At 41.4% G+C, this 12,378-nt stretch overlaps 1 protein-coding gene across 1 annotated transcript; it reads left to right on the plus strand.

The window, feature by feature from the left end:
• Positions 1–2,933: 2,933 nt before the first annotated feature.
• Positions 2,934–8,431, plus strand: LOC102911851 (toll-like receptor 11). Its single transcript, XM_006990980.4, has 2 exons — positions 2,934–3,093; positions 4,982–8,431. The coding sequence occupies exons 1-2, from the start codon at positions 3,063–3,065 to the stop codon at positions 7,762–7,764; spliced, it is 2,814 nt and encodes a 937-aa protein (XP_006991042.4). The 5' UTR covers positions 2,934–3,062; the 3' UTR covers positions 7,765–8,431.
• The last annotated feature ends 3,947 nt before the right edge of the window (positions 8,432–12,378 follow it).

Consider the following 12,378-nt stretch of genomic DNA (forward strand, 5'->3'; position numbering starts at 1 on the left):
TCCTTCCTCTATACCTATTATTCTTAGATTTGGTCTTTTTGTGGTGTGCCGGGTGTGTCCCAGAAACATTTCTGGACATTTTGTGTCAGGAGGATTTTAGATTTAACATTTTCTTTGACTGATTATCCATTTCTTCTATAGTTTCTTCAACACCTGAGATTTTTTTTCTTCCATCTCTTAAATTCTATTGGTGAAGCTTGCCTCTGTAATTCCTCTTTGAATTCCTTATTCTTTTATTTCCAGAATTCCCTCAGTTTGGGTTTTCTTTATTGATTCTGTTTCCACTTTCAGGTCTTGAACAGTTTTATTCATTTCTTCCCAATTGTTTTTTGTTTATTTGTTTGTTTGTTTGTTTTGGTTTTGGTTTGTTCTTTATTTTTTTTGTCTTGTTATTATTGGTGGTGGTGGTGGTGGTGGTGGTGGTGGTGGTGGTGGTGGTTTTGAATTGTCCTAGATTTCATTAAGGCATATATTCATTTTCTCTTTAAGAACTTCTATCATATTCATAAAGTTGGTTTTAAGGTCTTTTTCTTGTGCTTCTGCTATGTTGAAATATTCCAAGCTTGCTGTGGTGAGGTTGCTGGGCTCTAGTGGAGACACATTGTCCTGGCTGATACTGATTGTGCTTTTATGCGGGAATTTAGGCATCTGTCATTGGGGAGATTAAAGTTCTAGGTGTTGATATCTGGCTTTGTCTTTGCTGAGAGGGTGTTTTGCTCCTTTTCTGTTTCCTTTCTGGAATTTAGGACAGTATGGTTGCTGTGTGTGTTTCCTGGTAGGAAATTTTCTGTGAACTTGATAGGTGTGGCCACTGGAGGTTCCAGGTAAAATGCATTTCTGGGTATTGGGAGCTATCACTTAGGTATGCACAGGAGACTACTTCATAAATATAATACACCAGTAGAGCAGACACTGAGATCAACAATAAATGGGACCTCCTGAAACTGAAAAGCTTCTGTAAGGCAAAGGACATGGTAAATAAGGCAAAACGGCAGCCTACAGAATGGGAAAAGATCTTCACCAACCCCACATCTGATAGAGGGCTAATCTCCAAAATATATAAAGAACTCAAGAAACTAGACATCAAAATACCAAATAATCCAATTAAAAAATGGGGTACAGTGCTAAACAGAGAATTCTCAACAGAAGAATCTCAAATGGCTGAGAGACATCTAAGAAATTGCTCAATATCCTTAGTCATTAGAGAAATGCAAATCAAAATGACTCTGAGATACCATCTTACACCTGTCACAATGGCTAAGATAAAAAACACTAATGACAGCTTATGTTGGAAATGATGTGGAGTAAAGGGAACACTACTCCACTGCTGGTGGGAGTGCAAACTTGAACAGACACTTTAAAAATCAGTATAGTGGTTTCTCAGGAAACTGGAAATCAATCTACCTCAAGACCCAGTGATATTGCCCTTGGACATATACCCAAAGGATGTTCACTCATACCCCAAAGACACTTGCTCAACTATGTTCATAGCAGCATTATTCATAATAGCCAGAACTTGGAAACAACCTAGATGCCCCTCAACCAAAGAATAGATAAAGAAAATGTGGTACATTTGCACAATGGATTATTACTCAGCAGTAAAAAAAAAAAAAAAAAAAAAAAAAAATGACATGAAATTTGCAGGCAAATGGATGGAACTAGAAAAAAATCATCCTGAATGAAGTAACCCAGACCCAGAAAGACCAACATGATATGTACTCACTCATAAGTGGATATTAAATTTTAAGTAAAGGTTAACCAGGCTACAATCCATAGCCCTAGAGAAACTAGGTAACAAGGAGGACCCTATGAGGGATGCATGGATCACTCTGGGAAGGGGAAATGAGATCTCCTGGGTAAACTGGGGGGAGAGGGGTGGCAGAGCATAGGGGATGAGGCATGGGAACATGAGGGATTAGGATGGCCGGAGTTGGGGGAGGGAGAGAGGGAGAGCAACAAAAGAGATATCAGATAGAGGGGGCCATTGTGGGGTTAGGGAGAAACCTGGTGCCAGGGAGACTCCCAGCAATCCACAGGGATGACCCCAGCTAAGACTCCTAGCAATAGTGGATAGGGTGCCTGAACTAACCTTCACCTGTAATCAGATTGGTGGCTACCCTAATCGACATCATAGAACCTTCATTCAGTAACTGATGGAAACAGGTACAGAGATCCACAGCTAGGCACTGGGCAGAGCTCTGGGAGTCCAGCAGAAGAGAGGGAGGAGGGATTATATAAGCAAGACAGGGGATCAAGATCATGATGGGGAAACCCACAGAGTCAGCTTTCCTGAGCTCATGGGAGCTCACAGACTCTTGACCAACAGCTTGGAAGGCTGCATAGGACCACCCTAGGCCCTCTGCGCATGGGTGACAGTTCTGTAGCTTGGTCTGTTTGTGGGACTCCTAGCAGTGGGACCAGAATCTATCCCTGGAGCATGAGCTGGCTTTTGGAATGTATTCCCTATGGTGGGAATCCTCACTCAGCCTTGATGCAGAGGGGTGGAGCTTGGTCCTATCTCAACTTGATATGTCATGCTTTGTTGACTTCATTGGAGGCCCTACCCTCTTTGAGGAGTGGATGGTAGGGTGTGTAGAAAGGAAGTGGGGAGGGAACAGGAGGAGAGGAGGAGGAGAAATTGTGGTTGATATGTAAAATAAATTTAAAAATTAATAAAAAAAAAAAAAGAAATGGCAGAAAACATGAGCCTCTCTTACCTTAAGAGAGAGGTGGTTCCAAAAAAAATAAAGACTGCTTTTTCAGATGTCAGCAGGATATGATACAAAGTACATGAGAACTGAAACCCCTAGAGTAGACTAGAAAAGAGGAAGTCGTGAAACTGTGAAAGAAAGGGAGATCGTCTAGGGAGAAGTTACACTCCAGCTTTCCTAAAATTAGCTAAGCACTCTCCCTCTTCCCTAGAACTCCCCACATATCACTAATAACAGAAGAACCACACTTCCATGCCGCAGAACAGGAGCCACTGTGGAGGGAAGACTCCCAAAAGAAAGGCTTTCTTCTTTGGCTACAGGAGATGAAAAATAACTCTTCCTGAAAACTTGATGCTGTCTCCCTCTGTTTCCTTTCTCAAAGGTAAGGAGCGCTGTCCTAACACCAGAGAATTTTCTGGACAAGGCAGATGAGCGGTTAATGACATTGGCAGGGGAGAAAGAAACTACAAAACATCTGCCTCTTCAGAGAGCCAAAGGTTGGGGACCAGAGGCGACCAGGTCGAGCCTGAGGACAGCAAGGCTAAGGTTAGCCACAGTTTAAGTGACCAGCTGAGACATAGTAGTTCCTGGACAATCTTTTATGTTTCTCAGGATTATAGTATCAAATCTGATGTCTTGAGACAGAAGTTACTATCTATCCCAGACTTCTACAGTGCCAGGGTCTCAGTACCAAGGCCACTGTGTCTCCTTGATCTGAGATCTATTCCAGTCCCCTGACCTAATCTGAAATAAACTAAAATGAGAAGGAAACCTGAATCAGTAGGGTACACTATTTGAAACTTCAGGGCTAAGATAGATAGACAGATAGACAGACAGACAGACAGACAGACAGACAGACAGACAGATAGATAGATAGATGAATAAAGAGAGAGAGAGAAGGAAAGAAAGAAAGAAAGAGAGAGAGAGAGAGAGAGAGAGAGAGAGAGAGAGAGAGAGAGAGAGAGAAAGAAAGAAAGAAAGAAAGAAAGAAAGAAAGAAAGAAAGAAAGAAAGAAAGAAAGAAAGAGAGAGAAAGAAAGAGAAATTTTAAAAAAAAGAACTTTTAAAAGGTGATAAGACAAGCCATAGGGTAGAAAGATGGAGATCAGCTAAACCCAAGTGCATCTACAATGAGGTCATGCCATTTAGATGATGAAGTCCCAGCCTCTTCTGCGCTGGCCTCCTCTGAACTTCACTGAAATCTGAGACCCAGTAGCTTGAGGGAGAGAGGGCGATAGAAAAAAGATGCCTCGGTGCCTCCAGAGGCAGTGTGTTACCACACAGGAGAAATAGTAGCCAGGGGAAAGCAGAGACATCTGTGGCATTTAGTGCCAAATCCTCTGCCCAAGGGCATGAGTTACTGAGTAGGACAGTGCCTTTCCCACGTGACTAACTGGTGTCTATCATCCCCAGAGTGACAGGCTACTCTCCTATCTCTCAGATCTTTCGGAAACTTTCATGACCATTCATTTCACAATGGTCACTCCAAAGCCTTCTCATGAAAGAAGAGCTATAGATGATGAGAAAGCAGTCAGCTCGCCATCACCACCATCCTGCATCCCCAGTACTGGACTCTAAGCTCAAAAGTATCAAGACATTAATTATTTCTTTTTGTTTAATTTCATTAGCCTACTTATTTATTTCCTTAAGTGTTTCCCTGAACTGTTGTGAATACTTTCTTCTTAAATGCAACCCTAGAATCCTCTTGAAATGTTTCCTTAGTTCTGGCTGAGGACCTTTATAGCAGACTATTAACCCTGGTAGGAAAAATACAAAACTCAAATCTGGCACTTTCTACTTCTTTAACTAAGGCAAATAATTTAGCATCATGGCCTCAAGAACAAAGAACAACAGTCCACCTATGTCACATGGCTAAGAGTTTTGTTCAGATAGAAAGGTGTCAGTAGTACTGGTCCCTCTTTCAGTGTACTCTCTACTGAACAAATCAGTTTCCTGCCTTGTTTTGGATGGTGGCTTCCTCCAATAACTTTAGCAGTCTGGGCCAGTTATCCCCAGCAGGGAGATCAGACCATCATAGGCTTCTCTGACCCTCCTGCTGCCCTGTAATTTGGTCTCCTCTGGTTTCCTACCTGCTTGCAGTTACACATTAGTGGGCACAACTTGAGTCTCTGACTCGGCAAATGTGTTGATTATAGGGGTGTTCCCAATATTTCCTTAAATCCAAAGGATATAATGTGTATTAGAAGCCCCGGGATGGGATTGCTCATCACTTTAAGGATTGGTACCCATTCTTTCCCTCTCTTTTCCTAGAATCAATGCCAATGATGGAAAGACCTCAGTTCTGCTCTGTTTTCCTCATTCTGATACTATTGGCTTTGGTGAGCTTCGACTTGACCAGCAGGGCATGGACTGCCCCTGATTGCATCATAGCAGACAGCTTGCTATTTCCTAACCTTTCCTACTATATCCAATTCTGTACATTGGCCCCAGGGCTGCACCTTTTGGCATCTTGCTCGAATGTTAAAGACCTGGCTCAGACACTGGAAAGAGTGCCCAGAGATACAGAGGTGCTTTGCCTCCAGGGCATGGTTTCTACTCTGCCAGCAGATGCCTTTGATCGCTTCCACTCCCTACAGCTTCTGAGGCTGCAGTTGGGTACAGTCAATATTACTTCTAGAACTTTCCAAGGACTGGACCAGCTACAGTACCTTTATTTTGAGCATCATGCTCCCTGTTGCCTGAGTCTGTTCCTCCCTGCAAATTGTTTAGAGACTCTCAGATCCCTGAGTAGTCTTTCCTTTCAAGGCTACTGCCTGAATTATAGCCAGAGCATCTCCTTGCCAACTAGTCTTAGGCATCTAACTCTAAGGAACAGTTGTCTGACAAAGTTGAAGGAACTGCAAAGGCTCTTCCCGAGTCTTTTGCTTGGTTCCTCTCCTACACCCAGTACCAAACTCGGGGCGCCCTTCCTAGAAGTGCTGGATTTATCTTACAACCTTCAGTTGAAGCAGGCAGGTGTCAGAGCCTTGTATGGCCTCAAACTCCATTCCCTAATATTGGATGGTACCACACTAAGAACATTTGACCTCACAGGCTTGGGACTGCTCCACTTGGACTTCCTCTCCCTCGTGGGTACAGGTATAGAAAAATTGCCTGGGAGTGTCACAGGCTACTCTGAGCTTCGCGCACTTGACCTTGGGAAGAACCAAATACAAAACATCTTGGAGAATGGAGATATCCCAAGTTATAAAGCTCTGGAATTCCTTAACCTTCACGATAACTATCTTCAGTCACTTCCCATCAGGTTCCTACGTACTCTACCTCAACTTCAAAGGCTCAACCTGTCTATGAATAAGCTTGGCCCAACCTTGGAGCTTCCAGAAGGAGTGTTTAGTGCAAATTTAAGAGTACTAGATCTGTCCCACAATCAGCTATGTGATGTACCCCATGGGGCCTTTCTTCCACAACTCCAGGAGCTCTGGCTGAGTGGAAATAACATCTCTAGTTTATCCAATGAGAGCCTACAAGGACTGAGGTGGCTGAGGACTCTGGACTTGAGTTGGAACCAAATTAAAGTACTCAAACCAGGCTGGCTCTCTCATCTTCCTGCTCTGACCACCTTGAACATCCTGGGTACCTACTTAGAGCATATCTCAGGCATACAACTTCAGGGTCCCCAGATGCTGAGACATCTAAAGCTGGGATCTGTTACAACACTGGACATCTATCCTCCCTGGTTTCCAATGCTGCTCAGCTTAGAAATACAAGCAGAAGCATATGTTCAGTTTATGGCTCTCAATGGAGAGCCATTCTTATTCTTGGAGAATCTTACTTTACAGACTTCCAATGTGTTGCGGCAACCAGATACAACCACAATCCATTTTCCCTCCTTGCGTCACCTCACCTTGCGTGGCTACAGCCTCCTGCTCTCAACCAGTCAACTTCAGAGATTCTTCCCACAACAGCTTCCGCTCCTGGAGCATTTCTCTATCTGGTGTGAAAATGACAATGCAGTAGACCTCCATCTATTTGGGATGCCCAGGCTGCGTGTGCTAGAGCTAGGGTACCTTAATTTTTTCTATGAGTCGAGTACTGCGAAGCTAGAGATGCTGCTGAAGGAAGTGCCTCAGTTACAGGTACTGGCATTGAGCCACCTGAATCTCAGAGACTTCTCTGTGACCATCTTTGAAGGCCTGCACCACCTCAAACTGCTGCTGCTTCACTCCGAGTTGGCCCTGGAGATGGACAGCCACCTCCAAGAGTTGATTCCTCAGATGCCTCCATATGTTTATTTCTCAGATGTCACCTTCACCTGCCAGTGTGAAACTTCCTGGGTGGAGTCTTGGGCTACACGGGCCCCAAACACTTTCATTTATGGACTGGAGAAATCCATCTGCATGGCCAATGCTTCTGACTACTCCAACACTCTACTGTTCTCCTTCCTTGGTACTCATTGCCCACATGACACTGAGTTTGGGGGCTTTATCATCAGTTTCACCCTGGTGCTTCTGCTGATCAACCTTCCTCTGATTAGTTGTCATAAATGGTCCTGGCTTCATTACCTGCAGACACTGCTTCATGCTTGTTGGTGGAAATTGGGTGGACATAGACGCAGACGCCAATTCAACTATGATGTCTTTATATCCTATTGTGAGAAGGACCAAGCCTGGGTGCTGGAAGAACTGGTTCCTGCTTTGGAGAAACCCCCTCCTGAAGGTGAGGGTTTGAGGTTGTGCCTGCCCACCAGGGACTTTGGGATTGGAAATGACAGGATGGAATCCATGATTGCCAGCATGAGCAAAAGCAGATCCACCCTCTGTGTGCTCACAAGGCAGGCCTTAGCAAGTCCCTGGTGCAATCTAGAGTTAAGATTGGCCACTTACCACTTGGTGGCCAGGCCAGGGACAGCTCGCCTCCTGCTGCTGTTTCTGGAGCCCCTGGATAGGCAGAAGCTCCATAGCTATCACCGCCTCTCCCGATGGCTCCAAAAGGAGGACTATTTTGATTTGTCTCAAGGGAAGGTGGAGTGGGACACTTTCTCTGAGCAACTAAAGAGACAGCTCAGGAAAGCTGGACAGGAAAGAGAAGATTAAGGGCTGTGAGGAATGTTGCTATACAGAAGACCTTTCCAGCTGCATAATGAATGCTCTCTCATCACTGAAGGATGTGCTTGCTCACTAATGGGGGTGAAAGGATATGTTTTAAATGATATATTAAATCCCAGTGGGGAAAATGTCTTTTAAAACACTGGAAAACAGTCATTCAGAAAACAGTTCTGTTTTGTGCCAGTTAATTCCAATACCAGATACTGCTCAACACACACCACACATATACACATTGTTTTGTGCAATTTTTTTTCAAAATGAATCCATTCTGTCACTACTAAATGCAAAATATTCACTTGTTTGGGTTTTTTGTGAAAAGCTGTACAATTCTAGCAGAATAGTTAGGGAATCAATGAGTCACATTTAAGTTGAAATGGTACTTTTAGTTCATCAAATGTTCAATAGTCAGTTCCTCTAACTCAAGTTTCTCATACTCATAGAATTTCATTAGTGAGATCTGTTGTTTTTAAACCTGTATTATTCATGGGGAAATGAAATCTGAAGAGACTGAGTAAGTGACTTACACCCCTGGCTTCTGTTCTCCGTTTAGATCGCATTTTAGCCTCTAACAAATGGCAAACCGCGGGGCACACTCACTTTCTACCAGATTCAAAAAACCTTGCTAAAATTATAAGTTCCAAATAGATGTACAGCAGCAAAACTGGAATGTCATAGGCCAACTATAGCCCATGCTTCAGGCATGAATGTGATATTATTACATAAATAAAAGTGTCGTGCTTCAGAGGTATTTAGTACAATGGCAAATGACTTCACCTATTAGCACAACATTCAATGACACTGTTGACAAATGGCACGTTAGTCTAGATTTGAAAGCTGGCTGTGTACATATACAAAATGGATAAAAATGAAATGTGAAGAAAGAGAAGACTAGAAATGCAAACCATAAAGGGACCCTGAACAGCACTGACGTTATTGACACTTCCCTGTACTTCCCTGTACTTCTCTGCTAGATCTTAATAAGCATGTATCATTTTTATGGTAACAATAAATTATTTTTCAAAAATAATAAAACACTTAGAGTCAGCAAGATGCCTTGGCAAGTAGAGACACTTGCCACCAAGCCTGATGACCTGAGTTCAATCCCTGGGACCCACATGATAGAAGGAGATGATCTACTGTTGTGAGCTCTCCTCTGACCTCTACATGCACACCATGGCATGCAGGTCTATGCGCGCGCGCACACACACACACACACACACACACACACACACACACACACACACACTAAATGAATAAATAATAAATAAATAAATGTAATAAAAGATTTTACAGCAACTCTTTAAAAAAGAATGCTTTAACATAAACTAGCCAGTTTAAATAATTCTCTACTTTCTTTCTGTTGGCATATGAGTATCTTTTACACCTGGATAACAAGACATTTATAAAGCTATAATAATTCAAGAAAAGCACTGTGTACAAAATTAATATGAAGTGCTAAGAGACATCAAACAGCCAGCTTGAAAACCTGCCACTTGTCCTTCTTAAATGTGTGGGATCCAGCAGCAAAGGGAGGCAGCCCTGAGCTTCTCTTCCTAGAACATTGATTTCCTGTTAATTATTACCAATCTACTCAGAAATGCACAACCTCTAGGATCAATTTTTGTAGGCCATTTGTGTTCATAAATTTTTCCATTTCTTGTAGATATTCCAAGCTGCTAAAATATGATTCTTCAATAAAATCTTAGTGGTGTTCCTGTGAGTTTCAGGGACATCTGCTGTAACAATCCATTTTCAATCCTGATTTCATTTATTTTGGTTTTCTGTCTTCCCCTTCCACTGTTCTAGATAAACATGTGCTAAGGTTCTTTACCTTAGACACTGATTTCTCATTAGTCTTTTATATTATTCTTTAATACTCATTTATTTATCTGTACTCCAATTTTCTCCTCTTTTTACCTTTATACGGTGTAGTGTTTTTCTTGCTTTTCTCAGTTTCTAAGATGCATCATAGAATTGTTCATTTTAAGTTTTCTATTTTTTATGTTCTTACTCATTGTCATAGTTCCAGCATCCCACAGGTTTTGATTTACTAAATTTCAATTCTCTCTGATATCTATGAACTTTTACTCCTCTCTTCTGATAGCCTAAATGATCCAATGTTTAAAGGTGTGCTGCAAAGGGTCTATTTCGGTGAGTTCTATAGTTTCTCTTGCTATTATTCTTTTCATTCTGTAGTGATCAGAAAAAGAAACAAGTTATAGCTGCAATGTTTTAAACATGTTAATATTTATTTTGTAGCCAACTATATGTTGTACTCTAGAGAAAATTTTATATTAATGAAAAGAATGTGCATTGTCAGAATGTTCTGTAAATGCCTGTTAAGTTTGACTGATCTATGGCATAATTTAACTAATACTTCTTGTTGACATCTTTGGATGATCAGTCTGTGAGGAGAATAGAACACTGGCATCTCCCATTTTACCATATTGGAGCCAATCTTAGCATGTAGGTATAACAAATTTCATGGAATTGAGTGTTGCATTTGGGGTATATATAGACATATTCAATATTATTCTTCTTAATGAATTATTCCCTTGATCATTATACACAGACCTTCTTTGTTTCTTCTTACTGTTTTTGTCAGACCTAAGTATAGCTATTTCTACTCACTTTAGAATTCTTCTTACATGTAATAGTTTTCTATACTTTCACTTTCAGAGATATGTGTCTTTACTGCCAAAGTTAGTTTCCTGTAGGCAACACATTGTTATTTCTTAAATTCATTCAACCATTGTGTGTGTGTGTGTGTGTGCGTGTGTGTGTGCGTGTGTGTGTGTGCGTGCGTGCGTGCGTGCGTGCGTGCGTGCGTGCGTGCGTTTGAAACAGTGTTTCCTTTAGCCTAGGTTGACCACCATCTTACTTTTAGTCTTTCATCTTGTAGCCTTTAATCCTTGATTCTGTTTCCTCTACCTTCCAAGTTCTGGTATTACGTGTACCAGTACACTCAGCTAATGTATGGATTTTAATTGGAGAATTAAAGTTATATACATTAAGAGATATATTTTTGTTTTTTACTAAGAAATAATCTTACACAGTGTATTTTGATCATGTTTTCCCTTCATCCTCTAAGTGCTGGAACTCTGACTGCACTGAGCCTTGAATCTTCATAGAGCCATCATCTCTATAAGTTCATATATGCATCAATCCTATTGTGTTGGGAAAATACTGTTTCCTTGGAGTCATCTATCACTTCTGGCTCTTAAAATATTTCCACCTCCTTTCCCACATAGATCCTTGAGCCCTGAGGAGAAGAGTATGATGAAGACATCTCCTTTAGTCCTGAGTTCTCCAAAGCCTCTCACCCCCTGCACATTGTCAGGTTGTGGGTCTTTGCATTAATTCCTGTCTATGGAAGAAGAAGCTTCTCTCAAGTGGGTTGAATGAAGCACTGACCTATAGGTATAGCAGTATGTCATGAGGAGTCATTCTACTGTTATGTTCCTATAACAGAATAATAGTATTTGCTTTTGCCCTAGGCCCATGGCCAATCTAGTCTCAGGTTCTTAGCCACTTTAGCAGTATCAGATACGGCTCCTATATCATGGAGTTGGTCTTGAATCCAATTAAAAAGTGGTTAATTACTCCCATAAAACTTCTGCCAACATTGCACCAGTATATCTTGCAACCAAGTCACTCTTATAGATCATAGAGGTTATAGCTGGGTGAAATAGATGATTGCTTTTAGCCACTGGAAGCATTAAAAGTGCCTACTGGCACCATGAATGTTGGTCAGTAGGGGTAAAGATTCTAGTTGAGCACCAGCTCAATTTCTCCATGTTGGAGGTTATACGTAAGATGTGTCTTCAGCAATAGGGCTGTACCATCCAGATATGGAGAGTAACCAGTAGCCTTGGAAACAGTCCATGATATTTTAGGAAGCTGGTCCATGGGACCCATTTTGCCAACAACTGAACAAGATGTAATGAATTCATGGCACTAGGGATTGGTGACATAAGACGTCTAGTGGGGACACTGTCTCTCCTACTGTTTGATGACTCCATTTACATTTCTTTTACATGTGCATAAGTTTTAGGAAGCTTCTACAGTAGTAGCATTCCATATAGTTTTCTAAATGGGTTTTAGTGTTAGTTGTCCTTAACATTATCATCTCCTTTATCCTTTTCTCCCACCCACCTCCTGCTTAATCCTGCTAGTTTACCCTTTGTGCCTCCATAACACTATATTCTATTTCCCCTTCCTTGAGAGACTTTGTTTTTCCCTTAAGTCCCTTATCAGGTACCTAACCTATGTGGTTATTTGGAGTATAATACATATTTTGAAAGCTTAAAATCTAACATCCACATTTAAGAGAATACATACAATATTTGTCTTTTGAGGTTGGGCTTACCTCAGGATGATTTTTTTCTGCCTCAATCCATTTATCTGAGAATTTCAAATTTTTGTTTTGTCTTACCAGCTGAATAATACTCTGTTGAATAAATACACTACATTTTCATTATCTATTCATTACCTGATGAACATTCTGGCTATTATGACTAAAACAGCAATGAATATGAATGAGCAAGTAGTAGGATGTAAAGTCCTCTGGGTATGTACCCAAGAGTGGTACAGCTGGATCTT

Source organism: Peromyscus maniculatus, chromosome 9 (genome assembly GCF_049852395.1).
Source record: "Peromyscus maniculatus bairdii isolate BWxNUB_F1_BW_parent chromosome 9, HU_Pman_BW_mat_3.1, whole genome shotgun sequence".
Classification (NCBI taxonomy): Eukaryota; Metazoa; Chordata; class Mammalia; order Rodentia; family Cricetidae; genus Peromyscus; species Peromyscus maniculatus.